Source organism: Accipiter gentilis, chromosome 7 (genome assembly GCF_929443795.1).
Source record: "Accipiter gentilis chromosome 7, bAccGen1.1, whole genome shotgun sequence".
Classification (NCBI taxonomy): Eukaryota; Metazoa; Chordata; class Aves; order Accipitriformes; family Accipitridae; genus Astur; species Astur gentilis.
Genome location: NC_064886.1, coordinates 14,091,905 through 14,118,064, shown reverse-complemented (window position 1 = coordinate 14,118,064; position 26,160 = coordinate 14,091,905). Strand labels below are relative to the sequence as shown.

General features: G+C 42.0%; 2 protein-coding genes across 8 annotated transcripts in view; both read right to left on the bottom strand.

The window, feature by feature from the left end:
* The window catches only part of TTC28 (tetratricopeptide repeat domain 28), a 197,530-nt gene extending 194,915 nt beyond the window's left edge, over window positions 1-2,615 (bottom strand). The window contains exon 1 of the mRNA XM_049805421.1: window positions 2,525-2,615. The gene's annotated coding sequence lies outside the window, so the exon portion shown is untranslated. The remainder of the gene's footprint in view (window positions 1-2,524) is intronic.
* Window positions 2,616-5,065: 2,450 nt separating this feature from the next.
* Window positions 5,066-26,149, bottom strand: CHEK2 (checkpoint kinase 2). 7 transcript variants are annotated; one of them, XM_049805464.1, is made up of 15 exons: window positions 26,074-26,149; window positions 23,929-24,183; window positions 23,259-23,383; window positions 22,829-22,976; window positions 21,965-22,055; window positions 20,907-21,015; window positions 19,067-19,120; window positions 18,212-18,273; window positions 17,607-17,706; window positions 15,947-16,033; window positions 15,025-15,188; window positions 14,688-14,803; window positions 13,232-13,317; window positions 5,891-5,971; window positions 5,066-5,291 (listed from the first exon to the last, which is right to left on the bottom strand). In XM_049805464.1, the coding sequence occupies exons 2-15, from the start codon at window positions 24,176-24,178 to the stop codon at window positions 5,199-5,201; spliced, it is 1,566 nt and encodes a 521-aa protein (XP_049661421.1). In that variant the 5' UTR covers window positions 24,179-24,183; window positions 26,074-26,149; the 3' UTR covers window positions 5,066-5,198. The 7 variants fall into 7 exon arrangements, with proteins under 7 accessions (XP_049661421.1, XP_049661415.1, XP_049661417.1 ...); XM_049805458.1 differs by lacking the exon at window positions 26,074-26,149 and adding an exon at window positions 25,043-25,460; XM_049805460.1 differs by lacking the exon at window positions 26,074-26,149 and adding an exon at window positions 24,592-25,136.
* Window positions 26,150-26,160: the final 11 nt, after the last annotated feature.

The following is a 26,160-nucleotide window of genomic DNA, read 5'->3' as shown; positions in this document are numbered from 1 at the left end:
CTTGCTAATCTCATTAGAGTGCCCTTATAGATCAGGAACAGTCCCTCAGCATCAAGATACAGTATGCTACTGTCAATCATTTCAAAGAAGAATATGAAAGAGTCGAAATTCTTAAAGAAACCGGAGAAACAGAGTGAAAACATGGTACAGAAGGAGTGGAAAGTAATGCAAAAATTGACATGAAGAAGAATGAGAAATTAAAGCAGAAAGGAGCTCATTTTCTCATTAAGAGATAGTATGACACCAAGACATATACAAGAAATAAAAGTTGACCTTCTAAATCTAAAGAGTCATTTGCTCCCACTGCCATCCAACAGATCTGTCATTAATATAAAAGAAAGATCTAGTATAACCTAAAGGGAGCACAAAATCTTGGATTTAGTTATTGTGAATAATAATTAAATTATAAATTATCAATGAGGAATTCGACCTTTTCCTTTGAACTGTCAGTTAGCTGCAGACAGACACAATAACAATCGACTGACAAATCAGTAATACAGCAAAAGCCAGGTCTGAACAGGAAAGTCACTTGAGAAAGACTTGTTAGGGCAGCAGGTGTACATGCTCCCTGGATTTTGTTGTCTGCAACAAACCATTCAATTATTGTAGTACAACTGTTGTCTTCTCTGAAGGGATGTGTGCCATCTGGGAGTGCGGGTGAGAGCACAATGCCATCTGAGAGCACAACGGCAGTAACAGCATTCACTGATGCACAGGGAGGTAGGTACTTCACCTGCAATCTTTCATTACAGCATTCCCATCTTAAGTGACCTGTCCAGTGGGAACGGGAGTAACTGGTATCCAGGCAAGGAGGAAAGGATACACAATGGACAGGGAAGAGGTTTTTAACTTCAGTCAAGAGGGGAATAACGTGATACACTGAAGCAGCCAGAAAAAAAGACTTGATCAATATCCAGCAGAAATCTATACTTAGACTGATGCTGTTGCAGCAGTGGATTTCACATCTTTAAAATTAAGATTTGGGTAGTACAGAGTATCAGTAATAATAATAATAATTAATGATGATATCACTAACAACAATCAGTAGTCTCATATATTAGTGTGACCTAGGGCTTCAAAAAAACACATGCCTGTGTGTTTAGATCACAGAACCCCCCCTCCCCAAAAAAGGGAAGATTTCCACCAACCGTAATGCTGACAAAAATCTTTCAATGTTCAAGGCATACCCTCTCATTCATTTATCAAAAAACTGTTCTCAAATAACCTATAAAGTGTTTCACTAGCACCTGAAGAGCTCTTGTTCAACACCAGAAAAAAGCACAAGAGGGATGACATTGTCTAAGATTGTGCAAACCTCCAAGAAAAGTTAAAGACATCCAAAAATAAACATGAACAGCTCCAAGGAAAGAAGAGGAAGAAGGACAGGAAGGCATAGATACCCAGCCATCTCAAATCTCCATTTACTGGGGACAACCAGGGACATCCCTATGGCTGCAACATCAAACTATAGGAGCATGGGCTGCTGAGAGAGGGATAACATATCTCATCCTTAATCGCCAGTCTGTATTCCAGTGAACGAACAGAACTGCATTAACGACATTTGCTGTCATCCAAGATGCACTGACTGATTCCAGTCTCCAGATTCCAAAATCTCTCAGTAACAGGGCTCTTAAAATCGAGTTACTGACAACCTTTTCGATGGCTGGCATGCCCAGCAGAGGTACAGTCTGCTTGAGAAGGTGTGTCTGTACCGTTAGTTCCAACAGGGTAACGAACTCTGCAGTGCTACAAAGTACATCTGACACACTTAGCAAAAAAGTTTAGAGATTTTAAGGCGGTAAGCTTAGCTTTTGCTTATCCAGGAGCCCAGAGAGAACACAACTGGCACGCTGATGCCTGTCCTCTCTCTTGCGTAAGGGTGACCGCTCCAGCGAACTGCGGGCTGAAACGCGTCCGTGGAAGTAACTGTCCCCGGGCGACGACAGCTCCGGCAGTTCACCCGCTGCTGCGGACCGCGCACAGACCCCACAGCGACCGCCGGCCCTCGGGCGGGACCGACGCCTGGCCGAGCTTCCCCGCCCGCAGCGCCGCGCTCCGCCGGGCCCGCCGGCGGCGGGGCTGGGCGGCCGGCTGGCCCGGGCCTGCCGGCCGCGGCGGAGGCTTCCAGGAAGGCGCCGCCGCTCTCAGCCCCGTCAAGGAGCACAGCGCGAAGGGAGCCGAGCGCTCGGCCAGGCGACCGCGGCTGCACCCGAGGCCTGGCGGCCCCGGAGCCCCGCCGGGCACCCGCCGACCGCCGCCGCTTCCCCCGGCCCGCCGGGTGAGCCGCCCCGCCGCCGCCCTGCCCCTCACCTCACCTCACCTCGCCGCCGGCCGCGGGGCCTGCGCCCTCCCCGGGCTCCGCGGGCTCCCGCTCCGGGCTAGGGCAGCGGCCCGCCCGCGCTCCGCAACTTCCCTCCGACGCCCGCGGGCAAGAGATCGCGCCCAGCCCGGCGGCCGAGGAGGCGGGAAAAAGCCGCCGGGCCGGGGGCCGCTACAGCACACCGCCCGTCTGGCGTCAACTCACCCGGGGTGGCTCCGCGTTCCGCTCCCGCCGCCGCCGAGCCCGGCCCCCCGCTACGGCCCCCGGCGGGGCGGGCGGCGGCGCCTCTTGCTCCATCGCGCTCCGGCTCCTCCCCCTCCTCCTCCTCAGGGGGCCGCCACCGCCCCCCGCCGGGCCGATCCCGCTCCGGCCGCCCGGCCCACGGCGCCACGTTCCGGGCCCGGCTCTGAGGGAACCGCACGGCCCCCAGCCCCGCCCCCGGGGCTGGGCTCCGGTCGGACCCCGGACAACCCCCGCCCGACGGCGCCAGGCCCGCTCCGGCGCGGCCCTGCGCCGGACGTCCTGCGGCTGGAGCCCGGCCTCCCCGCCCGCCCGAGGCGGGTCGTTCTGCTGTGCCCCGCTCCCGCCGAGGCAGCCTGCGCCTCTCCGCCTGAGGTCCGGGCGCTGGAGGGGCCTGGCGGGGCCGAGGGCGAGCCCGGCCTCCACCAGGGCCACACAAAAAAAAGCAAGCTGCCTGCCTCTTCGGCTGACGCGGCCCCCACGAGTTCTTCCGAGCCCCATCTTCGCGGGGAGTACAGCTCCAAGATCGTTGTACTGCCATGAAGGTGGAAGACCGTCTCCCAAAGGCGGCGGCGGCGGCGGCAGCCTCCACAACAGCTGCTCAGGGGTCGGTGGGGTTCCACATCGCACCTCTGCAGATTTCAGGCAGTGACACTGGTCGCTGACGGCACTGCTCTTACCAGGCACAGCTGGGCTCATCCTTTGCCTCCTCGTCGCATTTGTGCAACCAGCATCCAAAGTGAAGCCTTCTAAATGCTGGAGACCCGTGCCTGTTGAAATGAACAGCCAAGCGTATTATGCTGAAGGCTCTCGTGCTGTGAAGAATACATCGTAAAGAAATAGCAATTTCTTGTCTAAGTGAAAATTGGATGCCACTTTACCTTAGTGGAATTTAGTAACACCTCCCAAGCTTACTCTCTCATGGAAAAAACATAAAGGTCTGAAACTTCAGAAAGCTTCCTGCGATAAAATGATGAACACGTGGGACATCAGCTCAAAGGTTGACTTCAAGTGAGTGAGCTCAAAATTAAGATCTCATTAGAAAGCAGGGCATAGTCAGAGCCCAGGGAAAGGATCCAACCAAAGCAGTTAAAAAACGTAATCTAACGATAGTGGGATGTTAAAAAGATGAAGGATTCAATGATAAAAGTTTTCTATTTCTATCTAAAGACCAATTACAGTTAATTTGCAGTGTAAGTAGTAGCTAGTGAATTATCTTCCCTGTAACGAGGCAGGTCTTTTTAAAGTCACTGGTAACCAAATCCCAAAGGTATTAGCTTTTGCAGTGCACCACCTCACAAACCTAGCCCAAACACACAGAGACCTTTATGATTCTTTTGTCTAGCAAATGGCAGCTGAGTATATTCCCTTTTACTACAGATGAGCTACAGTAAGAACCAGCACTCTTTGAGGATGTGCCAATCGATCACACATGTGCACCAGAAAGGGAATGTCATAAGAGGATAGACATGCATTTCTTCTGTTTTATCACCCCTGAGTATCTGGAGTGGATTTGAACCAGTGGTACTTTTTTTCATCCAGATGCCCATGGATGTTCCTCTATCGGGTTCATTAAGAAAAATAGGAATGTACAAGAATCACCATTTTATCATTAAGAATGGTTAATATCAAATATCTCAAAACACACAAGATCTCTGCAATAGGCATATATGGGAGAATCTAACTCAGGAATGTCTTAATTCCTACTTGACATCCGTTTATTTCACAACACATTAAGCTGTATTCTTTCCAAATCAATTTACAATAAACGCCTTTAACCAGAAGATGCATTCTTTAGAACAAAGTTACTAAATTGCTCCCTTTTAGTCAATAATGAAATCACTATCCTTTAGTAAGAGGCACACAGTCCAAAGTTTTCACTTAACAGACAAGCAAATTAAAAATTGTTTCTCTCAGTTCAATTCCTAGTTCTTCTCTGGCAGGAACTTAACACATCTTCCTTACATCACTCGTTATCATGTTTCCTTTTACTCAGTCCATCCTAAGGGAAATAAACATAGTACACGCTTTTCAAGAAGAGACCAGTTAGAAACTACATGCAGATGATAGCTTTCACTTTGAAAGCCTATCAACTGCTTTACAGATCACAACACTGTTGAGTCTGCCAGCCCAGTATTTAGTATTTAGCTTTATCTGAAGTCCAGGGCACCTCAAGTTTCATTGGTAGTTTTATATCAGAAGTGAATATTCTAAGTGTCCTCAGAAGTCTGTGCGCAGCATTTTATGTCAGGTAATACTATGTTTCAGGCAAAAGCTCAGCAGACTTAGTACTCCTTTCTTATCTGTGAGAACTAAGCATTATTTCCATACCTAACCTAGAAACTGGAACAGAAGAAACAAAGAGTGTAGGTGGTGATGAAGCCAGCCTAAAAATTTTTTAGTAACTTAGTTCATGAGTCTTTCTGATGTTCTCCTTGTGTCAGACAGCTGGATGAAATGGAACATGACTATTTGCATAGATTCTCATGCATACACAGCAGCCACTTCAGTCTTACAAAGTTATTTTTATTTAGCAATTGCATCTTCAACAGTTATTCCATTATTAAGATTTTTCTTAAATAAAAATTCTGCTTTCCATAAAAAAGCTGTAATTAACACAAGTCACTTGCTCTTTTTTTCACCTAATTTTCTGAAATGATGTAGAAGGAACAGCACGCTTAGAAGAGCCAGATTCTTCCTCACTTTCATGGAGACGCTTTCTTGTGGTTGGCTAAAAGAAAGATACAGCAGGATGGCTACATGAAATCACGCAAGACAGAGCCTAACTGTTTTGCTTCCTACAGAATTACAGATGTTGGATAAAGTCTACTTTCTGGGACCAAAAAAGCAGCATGACTAATAAATGTTTCTCTACCAAGATCTATCTAATGATAGATCCTTCTTGTGTAAGACACTTCCCCCAGCTTTATCTTCCACTACTCTTCAGAATTCTCCTAATTAGCATCTGGTAATGAATGTCACAATACCATTCTAAACCTTCACTAACATGAGAAATTGCCCTGAATACTAAACATTCGTGACTTGAATCCATCAAAACATACATGTTCAACAATTTAATTTTAAATATATGAATAATCCTTTAAAGTCTCGGAGACAATTTCTATACATTTAAACACAGTGTCTTGCCAAAGCATAAAAGTCCATTGCTTCTATTCAGAAAGCAGAGATAATTAGCAGACTGCTACCTACAGCCAAAATGAACATTTCTCTTAGTTCTCAAAATTAATTTATTTTCTTATTATGGATTACTTTGAAATCTAGTTTCTCTATGCATCATGTATTAATCTTCAAATAATCTGTTACACATACCATTTTTGATGTTTGTGGTGGATTCATGCTGGCACGTGTCTGAGCAAGTAGCTGTTGAAATGTACTCTTCATATCCTCATCCTGTGAAAAAAAGCAGTAACTCTAGGTAGTATATGGAGTATTTAGGAGAAAAGCCTACATTTTGGCTAATGTAATAGATCAGCAATTAAAGAATTCATGAATAAAGGAGAAAAGGAAGTTTGCCATTTTCTCCCCCCTTCCTAATACGGCTTCACCAAGGGCAAGTCCTGCCTGACCAACCTAGTGGCCTTCTGTGATGGAGTGACTATATCAGTGGACAAGGGAAGAGCTACGGATGTCATCTATCTGGACTTCTGTAAGGTCTTTGACATGGTCCCCCACAACATCCTTCTCTCTAAATTAGATATGGATTAGATGGATGGACTGTTCGATGGATAAGGAATTGGCTGGGTGGTCACATCCAGAGAAGAGTGGTCAACGGCTCAATCTCTGGTGACAAGTGGTGTCCCTCAGGGGTCCGTATTGGGACCAGTACTGTTTAATGTCTTTATCAATGACAGACAGTGGCATCAAGGGCACCCTCAGCAAGTTTGCAGGTGACACCAAGCTGAGTGGTGCAGCTGACATGCCTGAGGGACAGGATGCCATTCAGAGGGAACTGGACAAGCTCAAGAAGCGGGCCCATGTGTATTTCACGAGCCAAGTGCAAGGTCCTGTACCTGCGTCAGGGCAACCCCCAGTATCAATACAGGCTGGGGGATGAAGGGATTGAGAGCAGCCCTGCAGAGAAGGACTTGGGGGTACTGGTGGATGGAAAGCTGGACAAGAGCCGGCAATGGGCCCTCACAGTCCAGAAAGCCAACTGTATCCTGGGCTGCATCACCAGCAGTGTGGCCAGCAGGTCAAGGGAGGGCATTCTGCCCCTCTACTCCGCTCTGGTGAGACACCACCTGGAGTCCTGCATCCAGCTCTGGAGTCCTCAGCACAGGAAGAACACAGACCTATTGGAACAGGTCCAGAGGAAGGCCAGAAAAATGATCAGAGGGATGGAACACCTCTCCTATGAGGAAAGGCTGAGCGACTTGGGGTTTTTCAGCCTAGAGAAGAGAAGGCTCTGGGGAGACCTTATTGTGGCCTTTCAATACTTAAAGGGGGCTTAAAGAAAGATGGGGACAGACCTTTTAACAGGGCCTGTAGCGATAGAAGAAGGGGTGATGGTTTTAAACTAAAAGAGGGTAGATACAGACTAGATATAAGGAAGAAATTTTTTATGATGAGGGTGGTGAAACACAGGAACAGGTTGCCCAGAGGGGTGGTAGATGCCCCATCCCTGGAAGTGTTCAAGGCCAGGTTAGATGGGGCTCTGAGCAACCTGATCTAGTTGAAGATGTCCCTGCTTATTGCAGGGAGGGTTGGACTAGATGACCTTTAAAGGTCCCTTCAAAGCCAAACCATTCTATGATTGTATGATTCTGATGTGCCCCACAGTAGAATTTTGAGCAGGTGTTTTACATACAGTGCTGGTAAGAAAAAATACTTTTATTTCATTCTGCAAACAGTTTCCCCTAAGTAACTACTTCGCTAATACTAGTCAAGCTAAACTGAACTTGCAGTATCATTCAACAAAGTACAACAACATTGAAAGAACATACAGGCTAGGAGTTTGTGCAGGTAATTCATTACTCAGCCTTATCAGAAGAGGCCTTATCAGGACTTGGGGCCTGCTTTCACCAAAACAGAGTTAATTGCTCTTGGAAAAACAAGTATGTTCCTTATAGTCTTACATTCTGTTTTCATAATTACTTCCCTTTCTAACAGCATATTTTCATTTCCACTAGCTCAGCTTCATCAGTATCCCAAATTTGGGTACTTTTCATTACCACCCCTGCCCCCGAAAGAAAACCTGTTATACACAGTGGGTAGAGAAGAACCAGCTAATACACCCAATACCCTAAAACAAAACAAAAAAACCCAAACCCACACACCAAACTTTCAAACAAAATTTTATCTTAAAAAGCATCCCACAGTTATCCTTAACATAAGTAAGTCCACAGAACATGTTAAAGGTTGTAAATTGAAACATTTGGAAAGCAAATACTCAGAATTTGGGCAAGCATTTCACTGAAGTGAAGCTTCCCTTTTGAAAACCCAAATTATTATCAACAAATATTTTAATATTCATAGACCATTCATTTCTCTACAGAAGTTCACTGGATAGTACAGTTCATTCTCTATTTACCTGAAGTGATAAACCAGAAGCTGCCATTAGTGGAGGAAAAGTGTCTGGGAGAGATGCAATGTGAAAGAAGTGGACTTATTAGTCTCAGTTGTGCATAAACAGGCCTGGCTGCAGAAGCATTATGAGGAGGGAAGGACAGCACACAGGAGGGAAGGGCAGCAGAGATCCTCAGTTAAGAGAAGCTAGTTTAGCAGAAAGTCAGGCATGTTTCAAGAGAAAAAGCTAGCATGTAACATCATTCACCTTCAGCTGCCAGTGACCAGGGTGATCTTAGTATATGCTGGGCAACCTCAGGGAACAGGAAATCAGTGCGAACAAGACATTTAGTTCCCATAGCATACTCCGTTTTAAAAAGAAAATCTCATTCTCTAGTTTCAGCAATTTCTCCTGTAGGAATTTTATTAGAATGGGTTGCTATGGATTACCTGCAAACCCTAAATCAGACTTCTAAATCTGAAATAAGGTCTTTAAACCTTTCCCAGGAATAAATGAAATAAGCTGCTCATAGTGATTTAATACAGAACATTTCCTTTGGCCCAGCTTTGAACAGTGACTGTGTGATCACCAGCTGAACAAGTGATCTAGAACCAAAACCAGACATTTATTCTAAACAGCTAACTGAAGCTAACAAGTTATAGAATTTTGTTCCATTATCACAGCAAAGATTGGGAAACTCAAAAGAGAAGCGAATGGGACACTCACTGCTAAAGAAAATCAAAAATAAGGATCATTGAGCTCCTAAGAATTTCAAATGTTTTAACTGTTTTTTGGGGGTGAAGGCAAGGGAAGGGGTTCTTCTAAGCTATGGAGTACTGCAGTACCTCCTTTTTTGGTTTAAACATGTTCTTAAGTGCTACAAACAGGCTTTGATGTGAACATCCAGTTTATTTTTTATAGAATTGGGACTTGTCTTTCTTTTCCAGTGTCACCTGTTTTGACTGTGGCTCCATTTGAGTTGATGGGTAAGATAAGTATTTTTCCATTTATATAACAAGTATCTGAGTTTTTCTTCAGCATGCAACCAAACTAATTTTGTCCCATTCAGAAGATCCCAGTGAAGTTTTCAGAGGCAGAAACAGCAATTAATTGTTGATATGCCTTTGAAAAATGTTTTATTAAGTACCTGGTAAATACAGGTAAGACATCTCCACTTAGGTTTAAACAGCCCACTAAGTTTTAAAGTCTTAGATTTAAGCAAAGAACGGAGTAAACAGCACAGGTATTTAAAACACTGGTTTGAAAGCACTACTGGTTTAAATAAAGCTGGAGAAATTAAGGGGGTTTTTGAGAACATGCTTACTTTTAACATCTGAAAAATTCCCTAGTGGACCCAAAATCATTAGAGAGGGCTAACAGGCATTAGCTGTATGCATAAAGTATGCATCTGTTGGTTTTTTTTCCATACTAACTTTTAAAGACAATACTTACAGACAACACAAGAGGGAGTGGGAGCCAGTAACTCCTTCTCACTACTCACAGTAACAGGACTCAAGGAGCTCTTTTGGTGGTAGTATTCAACGTGTGTGATATCTAAAACTGAACATATTGGATGTTGGCCTTCCAAGCAGGCAGTGGACATCACCTATAAACGACTGATACTCTTAGTAACAGCCCATGAAGGGAAACAGTTTAAAGAATGGCATCTGAATGCTAGATGACATTTGGATTTGCAGGTATAATGTTTTCTGAAACTTTTTGTCCTGTCTTCGAAATTAAATATAACCGTAAGAGGTGTCTGTAAAGGGAATATATAATCTCGATGCTAACAAATTCAGTTTACATACTGAAATATCTCAAATTCTTAGCTTGTCTAAATTACTGTCATATATTTCCCCTTTCCCATTATATATACCACCAATTCTTATAATCAGCATAGCATGGTTTATCAGTAACATTTCCTGCTCAGAATTATAATCTAAATGTAAAAATCTACATCCGATTAAACTCACTGTAGAAGTTACACACAAACTACAGTAGTAAAAGCCAGGAATGCCAGGAAGAATTTTCTGATGCCCAGCAGCTTAATTAGGCCAAGCTAATGACTTAAAAAGTCATCCAAATGCATTTTCTGTCTCAGGAAGCTGCCAGCTGTTGAGCACTGAGTGATACTCCCTTGCTTCCACCCTGTTTCTTATGCTCTTTACGTAAGCATCTGAAACCAGACACGGTTCCCAGTGGGGGAATATGTATAGCATTATGCTCGGCATGAGTAAATAGAACCCGTGGAGTGGCTCAGAGGTAGGCTGGGTGACTTTCTTCAGCTTCCTCAAGCAAAAATATCCAGGAAAGCCCACAAGCCTAGTGGTCACCTCTGGAGTGCCAAAATTAACAAAAGACTACCTAAAGACTACCTCTCACAAACCTAACTAGACTATAACAGGAGGCAGGGAAACCACCACCTCCTACTCAGAGGGTTCCCAAACCAGTGACACTTATTCATACTCATGATAAGTAAGAACACAGTAGTCCTGGACACTTGCCAGAAAAACTCTGCAGGATTCTGCACTGCCTGCCCACACAAACAAGATGAGGAACTGGGACTCTCTTACAATGCTCAAAGGAGGAGGTCCATCCTATCAGAACCACAATCAGACTTGGTCTCTAAAAAACACATCTTGATTCTCAGATGTTAAAGAGTTCTAAGAAGAGGTGACTCAGAAAGGATGCAGAAGCTGCTGGTTGTATTGAAAGAAGGTATTCAGCAGAATACTCCATGCTTTTTTTGTAGTCCTCTCTGCTGAAACTGAAAATTTGAAAGCACAGACTAGCTACAGATATAGACTGGGCTTTATTTTCTGAGAAAAAATTCCAGAGATCCAAGATTTTCCATTAAATTCAGAGCAGGTCATGGAGGCATACAAAGGCTGTTGAAGTAGGACCAGAGTATGGAGAGGAGCAGCTTAATACCAGTATCCTTCAACAAAAATAAAGATAGAGAAGCCTGCCAACCTCTGCTGTTGAGCTGGCACCACACCTTCCAGCAGAAGCCAACTGGTTGGTGGGAAAGAATTAGTGACAGAAAAGCTAGCATTAAATAGAGCAACAGATTGCAACTTGCTGGATGGCATGGCACAGAAGTAGAAAGAACCGTACCTATCACTTGTGCTCAACCACTAGTCTACAGTGTTGACCCAGGCAGAAATTTACAAGCTCTACCTATTCTAAGTCTTCCCAAGCAGAGACCATGAGCAGCTCATTGGTGGTATTTACCATTAGGACCGCTGAAGTCTGATTCTCTTAACATCAAAATCAGTTTCATCTTCCTCCCACAAAGAAAACACAGCTGTTTTGATGGAAAGGCCAGAGATGTCAGGACTGCTGGAGTCCTGACACACTACCCAGCTAAAGGCGATAGGCTGGAACAGGACCTAGTTTAGCTTGACAGAACTCTTCAGTACTCTACAATGCCTATACAACACGATCCACAGTCAAACAACTTTGGGATAACCATAGAATAGTGAACACAAACTGTGAAACACCTTCTTCCAGCTGGACAAGTGGATAAATTACAGAATCTGAGTCCTCCCTTACCTGAATACAGGTTATCTCTTTTATCAGCCATGAGATACTGTGGATTTAGTCTGAGAATTACATTACTTTGCAAGGACCCAAATTGCTTTAAGCCACATTTATGATATGATGATGTAATAAAGATCACGAGACAAAGAGAACAAAAAGCTCTGCTATACAAGTTCTTAGGGCTGTTGCCAAGGGTTCTGACACAGCAATAAGACACACTGTAGCATGGGTAAGGCTGCATCAGGAGGTAATCAAATTGGTCAAGGTTGAGAAATGCTCTCAGCCTGTGCAGACAGAGTATACAAAATCATGTGAGCTGCAGTGCTTTTACATAATTAAGCCACATAGACAATGCATTATCCAGGTAATAAAGAGAAAAGGCAACAGATGTAAAACTAAGGATAGAGTGGCCACTTTGGAGAAAAGAGGAAGGAGTTACTGATTCCTTTTTCTCTCTGGCAGAAGTGTGTGTGTGATGTGGCAAGGTAAAACCTACATACGGAGACCTCATGACAAGGTGGAAGGCAAAGGAGAAGTCAAATTAAAAGGGAAATCAAGCAAAGGTGTGTTTAGGGTGGGAAAAGGCACTGATCAGCATCAGGCAAGGCTACACAACTACAAATAGCAGCAACGACAGTTGAAAAGGACCACGGAACTGAAGGATCAAGAAAGCGTACCATGATGTAAAAGCAGCAATACAAAGGGGTAAGAACTAATGAAGGCTTTGCCAAGGACAGGGGCCAAGACAATAAACACACTGAAAAACAGGGGGTCTAGTTGCCATTGCAAGAGAAAAAGACAAGAACAGGAAAAGAAGAAAATCCATGTGCTACAGAGACAGCATTAGCTTGCTGGGAGAGCGAAGAAGCAATTCTGTTCTGTATGCTCCAAGAAAGAGAAGGCTCCATCCCACAAAGATTTGGCACACAACAAGGTGCTGCAAGATCATCATGCTTCCAAGACAGAGACATGGAAGCAGTCTGTTCAAGATGGTCACTCTGGTTTACAGCTGTCCAGTGGGAAAGTGGTGACTACAGTATCTGGGATAATGTCATCCTATAGGTTGGGATATGATGGCTCCTCTTCCTATGTGTCATTGACAATGCCAGTAAAACAAACAAATAATTACAAAACATATGGCCTTTTTTTTCTCTCTCCTCTTTCTGTAAGTAGGCAGCAGGATCCCTCTGGTCTTACAGTAGCCAGCAGAAATTGTGTAGCCAGCTAGCAGGCAGGCAGCAGCGCATGCCCATTAAAAGCACCAAATGACAGTTGCTCTTCTGCTGCTACTGTCAGAGACAACCTATGGACAGGCAGACTTAAGCTCTGACTTAAGACAACAGTTGTTATTGCCATGAAGCTAAAGAATTGAAGCTCTCATTGCCCATCATTGTATCCCTCTTAACGGTATTCTCCACAGAAGCAGGACCAGGCACGCATTACCCCTCTGGTGACCAGGGCAGTCAGTGTTCCCCTGCTTCCTTGGCAGAAGCAAATTACACTGTACATTCAGGCTATTAAACAGCCTTTGAATTTACATCAAAAAGTTATCCCCAGAACAACCCAGCTTTGCTGTACTTCAGTTAAGACTCAGTTCCTACCTGAAGCCAAGGATGTTCTAAGGCTTCCTCTGTTGTAAGACGTTTGCTTGGTTCCACTACTAACAGCTTCTTCACAAGATCCAGAGCTAAGATAATAAAAAGAGTTGGTTGGCATATGATCAATAAATTCTTTACCTGAAAATAAGTTCTGCAATACGCATATGCCAAAGCTATGTGGAACAATGTGTCTTACAGCACTTCAGAACAATGTCCAAAAATACTGGCTGGGCAGATCCCTTTTCTTTTTTTTCTATGCATAGGGAGGGCTGCAGACTGTAACCATTTTTCCTTCACATGCACACGATTCAACACGTTCCAGTATACCAAAATTACCAGTAGATATACTGAGCATGTCCACAGTTAATGTTCTGAGCATGCACAGGAAGTTCGGCACTTTCCTAAAAGCTTCAGTATTACTGTGTACAAGCAAAGACAGCTTAATTTAGTTTCCTGGTTTATGGGATTTTGGAAAGCAGATTATCCATCTGGGAAGATAGGAAATTAGAGACAAGACATACACATGTATGCTCAACATAATCACATAAACTTTATTTTCTTAGGAAACTGCTTAATAGACACTGTGAAAAATACAGCATTTATGTCATATTTTATGACTCCAAATCTCCCATAAAGGAATTTTGGCAAGATTTACTTTTCATTGTATCTGATTATTCTGTTAAACATACCATTAGGACTATGTACAACCTTAACATAATTCCCATTCTCATGTATGTCTGACTTACTTATTATTGGATAAGCTTCAAATAATTCAGGAAGAGATTATATTTGGTAAGTTTATTAGAAAAAGAATGATCACATCATTTATTTGAAACTCCTCTGCACATACAAAGGAGTATCCAAGGCAAATACTACAAATATATTGTGCATATAAAATGTCCTGAAGAAGAAATGCATGCAGACAGTAACTATCATTTTAGTTTGCTATGCAAAAACTCAAATATTTTTGCAGACTACTTAGCTTAGAGTGGGCCAAACTTAATAGTTGATTCCACAATGTGGCTGATATTTTAAGCTCAAAGAATAGCACCATGAAATTACTTTTAACATTTTTTTCTTGGAATTCTAACTCATATCACTTAAGTTCCTGGCATTTTGGTTCAACACTTGAAGAATCTTGGAGCAAGGCAAAGTTTGTAGACCAGCTTGATAAAGTCAGAAGAAAAAGTGAAAAGAGGAAAAATAGACCTATGTGCCCACAAACTCTATACTTCTGTAGTTAATAAAGATAAATATTACTAAGAAATCTCTTCAGTGAAAATATATCTGCTCTTTCTAATGCTTCAACTTTGAACTTAAAAAACCAAAAACATTAAGAGACTACTTTAAAAACTAAACATATCAGCAGGCAATGTGCCATACAGCTGAAAGGAAGTTAAAGGGAGACAAAAAACTACAACAGTTAGATATTCTGCTACCCACTGTAATGGAGTCATACCCATGTCTGATACATGCTTCCATTCTTTTGGAATGAATGTGTATTCTCCACGAGTGATTTGATCTTTCAGAGAGAGTTGAGTATTTTGCTCATTAAATGGTGGATATCCACACAAGCTATATAAAAGAAGAAAACAAATTAAGTAACACAGATTTTGTCATAGAAAATGAAACACTAAAATCGCACATTTTAAAGCATCTGCTATCATAGCATCTTTTACATGTATAAAGTTCTAAAACACACTTTCACTTGCTACTAAAGATACTGAAGTTGTCAAGTCTCGAGCCATGTATGCCAATGACTGCCCAATGATGGTAGCATCTACACAGTATCTTACCATACAAAAAGAATAACTCCTAAACTCCAGCAGTCCACAGCTCGGCTGTATCCAGCAGTCCCAAGTGAATTTAGAACCTCAGGAGCAAGATACGTGGGAGTACCACATAATGTTTTCATAAGAGAAGTTTCTCCAAGAATCTTGGATTGTCCAAAATCTGTAATCTTGCATTTAAAAATGGTAACACCACATTACATATTAGGATTGATTGTACTAGAACATACCATATTGTCAACATACATCAGGAGGTAACATTAAGTTTCTTCCTTCCAAGTCAGTTCTAGTACATAACTATGAACAAAATTTACCCCAAACATTAAGTATTCAGTAAACAACAACTGAGAACAGGAGAGGAGGAGTAAGGAGAAATATGACAGAGGATCACACTTTACACTAGCAAAAAGTATTCTCAGATTTGGATGTAAATGGACAACCACAGAATAAAGGAATTGTAGCTTATTAGAAGAGATTACTTGAAAAATAAGCAGTTTAGCATGCAAATCTATTCAATGCTATATTGGGGGGGGAGGGAAGGGGGCACAAAAAACCACCCACAAAAAAAACCCAACCCTAACCCTGCCAAAAAAAACGCCAAACAAGAACAAAAATACTCTGTCACCATACAGCCTGGATATTTGTGGAAATGCTGTCTGTAATTCAAGAATTTAAATTTTATTGAAAAAAGAGAAAAATTTATCAACATTTGAAATTGTGTACTCAATTAAGTGCTATACAATCACATTTCTCAGTTGCTCTTAGATAAGTGTATGGGTTGAAATATCCACAAAAGTAAAACTAAAATTATGGAAAAAAAACTTACTATGGAATTATTCATATAATTTTTTTTTGCTAAATATTGAAAAGAATGGGAAGGAATACTTCAAATTTCTAAATGAACGAGAAGAAATATAAGTTTCCTTACCTTTACAAGGCATGTCTCTTCAGAAGATGAAAGTAGTACGTTCTCTGGCTTTAGATCTCGGTGTATAATTCCATTGTCGTGAAGATACTAGATATACACAGATACAAAAACCCCAAACGAAACAAAACAAACAAGCGAACAAAAAAAACCCCAAAACCCAAACAAAAAAAACTTAGAAACCATCGTGCTTCAAATGCCAAATCTCAATGCAAGCACAGTATGTAGACAAGGCAAGACGTTCCATTCTTCCCATTCACTGGGAAGCTATACTTCTTTCTTCATCTCAGTAAAAGCAACAGAACTAAGGAAGACCAAAGTTCTGTTTTGCCTTTGTAGGAATTCTGGTTTTCCATCTCTCTCTTTCTTTTAGCCATTATTATTGTATGATCATACCCTCTTAAACGCAAGTCCACATTTCAATTTGCAAAGACAGCTAAGTTCACCATGCCACAAGAGTCCTCACACTGGTGAGTAATAGCAGACACTTAAAAAACACTTCAGTTGTCAAAGAGCTGGAGGCTGAAAAAGTGTTCAAAAACCTGGTGATACAACTAGGAAAAGTGAGTGAGGAAGAGATACGATATCAACGTCTGGTTAAAAATACAAAGGGCTTTGAAAAAAGTTACTTCCTTGAGCCAAGTATAGAATTGTTCCCTTATGCGTAGTTCTGAAGTCTACCTGCAAGTCTACTATCCAGTCTTCTACTGGCTCCAAATCTGAGAATAGACTTCTAGCTTCATTAGGAGAATGTTTGACAGCAAGCACAAATCAAAATTCAGTCATAAATGACTGATATATTAATATACAATGAAGTCTGTTAAAACTAGGAACAACATTGACTCTACCTAGTAGTACAAAATACGTACTAGAGATGTCTTCACATTTACACTGAAGGGAAGCTTTTCTTTATTACATCTGAAGACATAGTATCATTATGAAGTTGAAGTTAACAACATCACTTTTATTATACGAGCGGCCGTCCCAAAAGTGAGAATTGGGGAAAAATACAATAGCTTACTCACTAATGAGGAAAATAATTCTAGGTTTATTATTTATTAATACCTACTACAGAACAACTATCATGTTGCTGGTTTTGGCAGTTGCAAGATACTAAAATTGAATTAAAAGAAAAAAGGAAAAGAACTGATCCGAAAGCATATTCAGGTCCAGACAATTAAGTTTGATGTAGAAAACAATCTTGCAGAAGTTATTAATGAAATACACTTACCATTTCATGAATTCAGAAGAAATTTATCTAAGGACTCAATATTCAGTATTTGAGATCTGTTAAAGTAGTCTTAATCTGTTGTCTGCTGAACTGAAATGCTTATTCAGGAGTGCATAATAAAGCATCTGATCACTCATCTTTTTGAAGGCTACCTCACTGATGACTCTTTGCCCACATACTACTAAAAGTCTCATATGATAATCCTGCCATCAATGAGCACAGCCTGTATTATTACTTTAGTCCCTGATTTTAATAAGTAAGTGAATGTTCTTTGGCTGCACTGAGGTAAAGAATCTTGTTAAACCAACTTGTTAAGAGTGCTGTGCTGATTGCTTGCACAGGTTTCAGAAGTGACAAATGACAGAAAAATTAATCTGACTGACATTCATATGCATAACCATATTTTTCTTGGTACAATTCATGATTATGTACCTTTACAGCCAGCAGCATCTGATAAAAATACAACTTGCAGGTAGCTTCTTTCATCTTGATTGGCCTTGACACTCTGTCATACAATTCTCCTCCTTCCATCCTAAAGCAAATGCAGGTAACAAGTCAATATATTACTTCCAAAAGATTCATCTCATTAGACAAGACTGAGACCAAAACATTTGGCTATTTTGGCTACAGAGGAGGAATATATTTCTGAAAATGAGTGAGCAATGTCCTAAACACAGCACACACACTGCTGAATTAGGCCTTATCTACTGAGTCTTCACTGGAAGTTGTTAGAAGATTTTTGATCAGCCTCCTCTTACAAGCTCAAAATCAAAAAAAGTAGCAACAATCCACAACAGCAGCATAGTGGGCAACTATCCATGCACTAAGTTCATTCAAAGCATAGAAGGATTACTCTGCTGGTTATCCTAGTTCCTAATTTTACAGAGGTTTCGGAGAACAGTGCAGGCCAGCAAAAGAAAAACAAAACAAAACAAACAAACAACCACCCCTCCACCCCAACTTCAGAACTATACACGTTCTTTGTGGCTGTGAAAAACATTTCATTTTATGCATTTACTTTCAAACAAGTTACTTACAGTTCCAAAACAATGTAGTAATCCTCTGCTTCAAAGAAGTTTTTGATCTTGATTAAGCAAGGCTAATAAAAAAAGGGAACAGAAAGGGACACACACAAAAAAGTAGAATAATTTGTAAAAACTGACACCATCAACAGTTTATCACCCTAAAGTTCCTATTTCAGTATGACTTCAACCATGCCATTAAACTAACACTTAACACAACTGACTAGTGTCCCAGGCTTTGGCAAACACTTAATACTCAAGCCTGTTGTCTTCTCCCCTGTACCTCCACACACAAAACCATTCAATTCTTGCAGTGAATGCAGCTCAACAAGTATCCTTATATTTTCCAGTTGTGAGTTACCATACCCTCAATATTTTCTTTATATGCAACAGTACATTGGGAAGTGAGGGAAAGTTCATTAAGTTATGCAAGCTTAACAAAAGTAAAATAAATGCTGTTTGTGGGGCAGGGGGGTGGGGAGAGATGCAGGGGAAAGAAGAGATACAAATTCAAAAAATTGCTAGTGGAATCTAATCTTTATATTTGGTTATCTGGCAGTATTTACAAAAACACACATCAAGGACAGATTTCTACAACACTGGTTCAGGTTGAAACTTCTCCTGTGAAGTTTCTTCTCAAATTTATATCTGTTATTCCAGGTTTTAAAACCTCAAATCTGCAAAGACTTAGTATGCTTAAAAGAAGAAAAAAAAAGAGTTCAACAGACTTATTTACAAGAAAAATTATATGCATCCTTTAATGTATTTTCTAAACAGATACAATTGATCTGTAGTTACTACACTAAGGTCAGTGAACTAGAGAAGTACAGTAGGTAGCAAAAAGGAATAAAAACATATAGTAACACTCACATGATCTATTTTCTTCAAAATTTCAATTTCTGTATTGATATTAAAAGCTGGGTTCTATTAAAAGAATCAAATATCATATTGGGTAAGACAGTGCTGTTCTGGAATAAGACGCATCAGAAATAAAAGATAGTACCAGAAAAGCCATTGTTTCACGTCCCTTGCTACTTTAAGTGACCATAACATAGAATCTTTTTCCATAAACTTATCAGATGCCTTCCTCACTATCTATAGCAAGATACTGTTTCAGGCGTGTCCTTTCACTAATTTCCAAACTACACAAAAAAACATCTTGGCAAGTATATATCGGTATTGTCCTTTAAACAGCTTTCCTTCCTCCAAGACGCTTTCCATATGGGCCAACCCTAAAATTAAATGCTACTTTCTCCTAGTCTTTATTTTGCAAGATAACATAAACAGATTCTTTTGATCCGTGACCTAGGTTCAACTCTTGAAATCAACCCAGCAGGTTTTTTTTGCTCTTCTTCCAATCCAAACCAATCATCTTTGAACACACACGATCAAATCCACATACAACATTCCAGATGCAGTGCTGTTTTGTACAATGGCATTTCTTAATAATTATAATTCATAACAGCATTTCTTAATCTTTATTAGAAATGTTCCAAAATTGCATTTTGCAATTTTCTTTCAATCACCTTGAGGTCACATATTCATCTGTAATAACTATATCTACCTCCTCATCTGAACTAGGGAAAGTGTAGACTATAGCAGAAATTATTGCTGATCTTTAATTATACAATCTTGCACTATTAAACATTATCTAACTTCTATTACTCCAGCATACAAAAGTATCAGTTCTTCATACATGATACTGCAATCTTCTTTTCCATCAACAGAGACTTTGGGTCACTGCCAAAGAATTGAATTAATATATTACCACTTTTTGTGCTACAATCTCTAAATGTAATAGTACAGAAGACTAGTCTCAAGACAAATTCTCAAAACTTGCACTAGTAACTAATTCCACTCCCACTGGAGCCTCCTGGCATCCTTTCCTCAGCCAGCTACCTTCCCACCTTAGAATTTTTGTCTTTACAAAAATATTTTCCACATCAAGTAGTAGTTTCCTATACAGTACCCAATGAAATACTTTGTCAGTTTGAACAGATTCTGTATATTCTGTCTGTGCTCTGAAGTCCATTTTCTCAACAAAGAAATTAATAAGGTTAATCCAACTTGATTTAATTTTAGTTAAATCCATAGCAGCACAACTTACATAACTCCTTCCATGCACTTTTGCCTTTAACTGTACTTTTCTTCAAAGTTTATGCTATCCCCTTATATAAAATTAGAGTAATAGATATGAAGTTGCTTGGATCGCTTTCTCATGTTGGAGTAAAGCCACTTGGCTTGTTCTTCTCCTTCAAATTCAGGCTTCTGCTGCAAGGCTAGACACATGAAAAGGCTTTCCCAAAAGGCTTCATATGATTTTATTAAAAAGTATTATGATGGAGAATAGAATAAAATTAGCAGAGTTTGTAAATTTTTGTTCAGACTCCACTGGTTATGACGTGACTATCTGATGCATTTTAGGAGATAAACCTCAAAGGATTCCCCACCACCCTTTGTATATACCACATTAACAAGCAGTCCTAAATTACGAACACAATGAAATGTGGTCAAAGAATAAAAGCAAGCATTTTCTGCAGAATTCTATAGATTTTGCAAGATCAAAAGGCATTTTGAAATTACATGCAGAAGACATCAAGTGAGAAAATCCTCTTTAGTTGAAGAGAGCTGGGGAGCCAGAGAGGTTACCAAATATTCCAGGACCACTGCAAGATGGTCAAAAGACAGACAAACAAACAAAAATACTTACTGTCTCTCTAATACCACTTGCCATAAACTTCCGTTTATTGATTATCTTTACCGCAACTTTGTTACAAGTGCTCTTCTCAAATGCCAGTTTGACTTCTCCACAGGCACCACTAACACAAAAGCACAGCTAGGTTAATGCTTACAAATACTTTTCAAAAATCTGTATAACAAGTACAGACAAATGAAATGAAAGCATTGGATTACACACAATTTGAGGCTGCTGCTTTCTAACTTTCTGAATATGGCATGTTGTCAAAACTTTCTCAGAAAGCATTCAATAGTTAGGAAGTCTATTTAAATAGCAAGGGCTGTCAAGGGCCACCACCAAACATGCAGGAATAAATATGTAGAGCGACTAATCTGTCTGTACAAAGGGTACCAGTGAACATCAAGGACAAGCTCTGTCAGCATTTCCACCACACAAATTCATTTAAGAGAAGAGAACCTAGTGAAGAGTTCTTTCAACACCAGACTGCACAAATCTGAAGAACAGGCAAGACAATACTTATATTTTTACTAAGTAGCAATTATATTACAGAAAGAAATCCTTGTAATTTGCACTCAGATTTGTTTCCACTTAACCATTCTCCTCCAAATTCTTCACTGACCATATTTTTCCAAAAGATAAAAATATAGCCTCCACTTGAGATAGACTCTCTCCTTTTTCCTGCGAACAGTTCCTTCCCCTTCTGTCTGAAGGCCTCAACAGTGATGTTGCAGAAAGCTATATTCTGACATAAAGCTCTTCCTTCTACTTCCAATAACTGAGTAAATTAATATACAGGATTTAAAAACTTGTTAAGAATCTACAGACTTTGTTCTTTTCTAGAGAAAAAAAACTGGGTTTCACAATTAAGGGTAGGTTACAAAACCCAAGCCAATTATAGGAATAAAGCAAAAATTCCTGTTTAAGCTGTTGTAAAGAAGGTGTTATTAAATTTTTTTTATTTTATTTTTTTTTTAAAAACCAGCAGCTCAGCACTGGTAATAATTCAAGCACAAGGTACTGAAAACAGTTACAAAACTAATGCTTAATACTGCAGAAAGAAGGATGCTTACCTTCCCAAAGTCTTTGACATGATATATTTCTCTCTGAATTCTCTAGGAAACACCAACTGATCATCCACCATAAGATCAGAAAATACAAACACTAGGAAGATGAGTGTAGATCATTTTCCTGTTATTAACTTTAAAATTTTGTTACAACAAACAACTATGCTTCGTGAGCTTTTATAGTCAACAACTTAACTAAGAAAACGCTGCCTGCTAGAAGAAAAACATAAATATCTAAAAAAGTTAATTGATGCTGTCAATGACATCAGCTATGGGTTAGCAAGGTGACCTTACTAAAGCTGACATCTTTGGTATTAACTTCACAATAGTGCTTGATCAATTAACACTACATTTGAGGACAAAATAGGCAAGAATTTCTATGTCACAACAGGGAACAAAGAGAACTGACAATCAGGAAGACAGCATCTTAGTGGAAGGGCAAAGACAAAGAAATAAACCTCCAATGCTGCTAATTTTAAAGAGGGTTTTTTAATTATTATGCAGCATCTAGCAAGTACCCGGGTTTTTTTCAGCTTCCCTTGAATAGTCCATTTCCCCTGTTCCCACCACCACATACACAGCTACTGAAGCACAGAAGTGTTTCCAAAATAGGAAAATGACTATAAAAGTTTCTACTCTAGTAAGGTGGTTCCTGATGCAGCTTCTTTTAGATTTTCTTTTTTTCAGTTTTTTTCTAGGGTTGAAGTGAACATGGATAATTTTTATACAAGTACTAAAACATCAATTCATAGCTGTATTTTAACAGCATTCATGAAGAAGCTCAGCTTGCAAGAAACATATTCAAATCACTGCAGAAACGAACCCTTGGTCAACACATGACGAACCTACTTATGTTATAGTACATTTTACCCTTATTAGTCTGTATAGACAGTGCAATTTCAGAGTTGTGAGTCAGTGGAAGCCTCTTCCCTTTTCCAATGAGCTGTCTATTAACAAAAGTTCCATTTGCACTGTGGTCTTCAATGTAGGCAACATAGGAATTTTTTGGACCCATTTCCTCAAAGAGAAAAAAAAATGGGAAAGATAACAGTAGGGAAAAAAATTACTTTGCTGTAAAGACATGACAGACTATAAAAATTTACTATCGTTAGCTCAGAAAAATCGGATTACTCAGGTTATTTCATAAACCACGTTAATGGAGTATCGCAAAGAGTTTTGTTAAAGGAGTCAACACTGAAGGTACTTAAACTTTGATCTCTTCAGGATCCACCTCTGCCAAAGTCAACCTTTTTCAATTATGCCAAGACAGAAGAAGACAGTCAACCTTTTCAGCACCTACCCTGAAAATTCGGAAATGCTTCTTGCTATAGTTTTGGTAGAAGCCAGTCTCAGACAGTCCTAGCTTAGAAAAACTATAATCACAGCTTTTGTCTCTTCCAAACCAGTATTCATCATTCACGCAGTCTGTAGAGGAGCAGGAGGTAAAGCAGAGAGAGAACACAAAATTGCAGGAAATTATTAACTGTGGCACTAAAGAATGATGCCAAATGGTAGTGAGCAGAATAACAAAGACAAGACTCTTCCTATATGATCAAGTTTATTTGTCTTGATTCAGACAAAGCACCAAGCACTATCAACATCTTTTACAGTATTTTAATAATTTTATCCTCTTCAGTAATAGTAGAGTTTTCAGTTCACCTTCAGCAACGCAGAGAGACTCATATGATACACAAACAAAATAAATAATGAAATGGAAAAATGAAGCAAGTAACAAAGAATATGAATACCCCCAAATTCCTCTAAGTCCATGGAAGTTGTATATCTCAGTACTTAGTATAAACACTGGGACATAGCACGGAATAAAACATTACTGCAAAAGTTGCAAGACTGTACTTAAATTCGCATGTACTTAATTTGAAAATGAAAAGACACTGCTCTCTACCAAGATGCTCAAAACTTTTCTGAGGTACTACAAATTAATCAAGAGGCTTCTTATAGTATACACATACCACAATTGCTGAAACCTTTTCCAAGTGCAAAGAGTCGACCCCAAGGCTGAGGAACAAGCTCTTCAGATTCCTGGTCCTCAGGAATCGACGGAAGCTCCTGAGTGGGAAGAGTGTCCAAAGAACTGAGGGTCCCAGAACTTGAAGAAGACTGACTAGTACTCTGAGACCCACTGGAAGAGGAACTGGTACCACTCTGTGACTGTTGTGCACCTTGAGACTGCTGTGCTTCACTTCCAGTCTCTCGAGACATGTTGACTTCAAAGAGAACATTTAAAAAACCCAATTACTACAGCAAAGTAAAATTTACAAACATTCACACACCGTACTATTAATGTCCAAGTCTGTTCTCAGTCTTTAAAGAAGTAAAACTTTCAACCAAAGTGTGTACATGTGGCTTATATGTAAATCCCCAAGAATTTTGCAAACCACGATGTTTTTCCTTTTAAAAAAGGGTGTGGTGCTCCCTCTACTGACTCTAAAACAACAGTTAAATCTTATTCCCAGAATTTTACTTGAGCTCTTCAGGGTTTATACTTTATTTCACAAACACACATGCAGCACTCTCTGACAAAGCATCCCCACACAAAGCAGTAACCGTTGCAGCTCCCCAAACACAAAGGGAAAAACTGAAACAGGAAAAATAAGAACTATAAAGTTAAGTACCTTTTCTTGACACTGAAAGCGCCCAACTGATTTATCACACAGCAAGCCAAACTGGTGTTTTGGCTGAATATTCATTTAATATAGGTTATAACTCACGGATTTTCACATATCTCTTCCACGCAGGTTCCGTATTTATGAAATAGCCACACCTATACGTAATGAATGTACAAAACTCTGCCAGACTCACAGATACACACCACACCCCTAGGAGCTGCTATCAGGCAGCAGCAAGAAAAGGCAGCAAACGGCATCTACCTACCCTGTTAGGACAGGGGAATGACAGCGCTACCGTGCCTTCCTCCCCACTGAAGAAAAACACAAACCACCGGCCAACTCATCTTTATAGCTGGCTTTCTCCAACAGCATTGGTGTTCATTGTGCCACGGGGCTACTCTAAGTCCATGAGCCTTCCCGGGGGTCCCTGCCATCCTTTGGGACCCCCTGCACTCACCTGCCTGCCCGCTGTCTTGGCTTACCAGCGTATCTGGGGTTTTAACCTGGTTGCCACCCAGCTCCATGTATGATCCAGTCTACTTTAAATCTCTTTACCAGTTTGCTACATTTCATTATCGGCCATAAAAACGTATCAGCGCCCTAGTTACTTTCGGCGTCCCTTTTTTTACAGAGGTGTTCACAAACGCAGGCAAGGCCCGCAAGCTCCCACAGGCGCAGCCCCCACAGCGCGGGGTCCGTCACCCGGAGAGAGAGCGGGCAGGGGGGAGAGGGCAAGGCAGGGCCGCCGGCCGAGGGACGGCAGAGGCAGCACGGCCGGGCCGGGCCGGGCCGGGCCGGGCCGCCGGCGGAGGGGACGGACCTCGCAAAAACCAGCGCCCGTTTCAGCGGGAGCGGCGCCCGGCGCGCCCCGCCGTCCACCTTTGCCGCCCCGCCGGCAGCGGGAAGGCGGGGAGCCGCTCTCCGGGCCGGCCCCGGGGCGCTCAGGCGGCGGGGCCGGGCCGGCGGCACACGCTCCGCATCTGCGGGGAGCGGCGCGGCCGAGGCGGGAGCGGAGCCGAGCCGAGCGCGGGCGGGACCCCGCCGCGGCGGGGAATCCCGAGGCGTGGAGCTGCCGGGAGCCCTTTCCGTCAGCGCCCTCCCCGCCGCACCGGGGCCGGGACCAGCGCTGGGGGCAGGGGGGCGGCAACCGAGCGGCTGCGGCGGGCGCGGGGCGAGGGGGGGGGGGGACGCCCGGAGGAGCCCGGAGCGAGGAGGCGAACGCCGCCAGCCGCAGCGCCCCCTCCCGCCCGGCGCGGCTGGCACCCACCGCCGCAGCGCCCCCACCCCCGCAGCGCCCCCTGCCGCCCCGCCCGAGCCCTGCAGCCCCGTTCCCGGCGGCGCCGCGCGGCCGGACGGGCTGCACGGCCCTCCCGGGAGAAGCGGCGAAGACCGGCCGGCGGCGGCGATGGCGGGGCGGGGCGGGGCGGGGCGGGGGCGCCTGAGCGCCGGGCCGGGCCCGGCAGCGGGAGGGGAGGGGTCCGAACTCACGGGTGGTGGAGCCCGCGCCGGTCGCCGCGCGGGGCCGGTGCCGCGTTGCTCGGCGCGCACGCGCCCCGCCACTCCTCGCTACGAACT

Excerpts from the sequence above, each read along its gene's own strand:
- CHEK2 (XM_049805458.1), bottom strand. The coding sequence starts at position 25,109 with ATGGAGCTGGGTGGCAACCAGGTTAAAACCCCAGATACGCTGGTAAGC. Across the intron at positions 16,034-17,606 it reads AGATGCTGCTGGCTGTAAAG|TATCTTCACGACAATGGAAT; the intron begins GTACATAATCAT and ends GTGTATATCTAG. Across the intron at positions 15,189-15,946 it reads AAGAGACATGCCTTGTAAAG|ATTACAGATTTTGGACAATC; the intron begins GTAAGGAAACTT and ends TTTAAATGCAAG.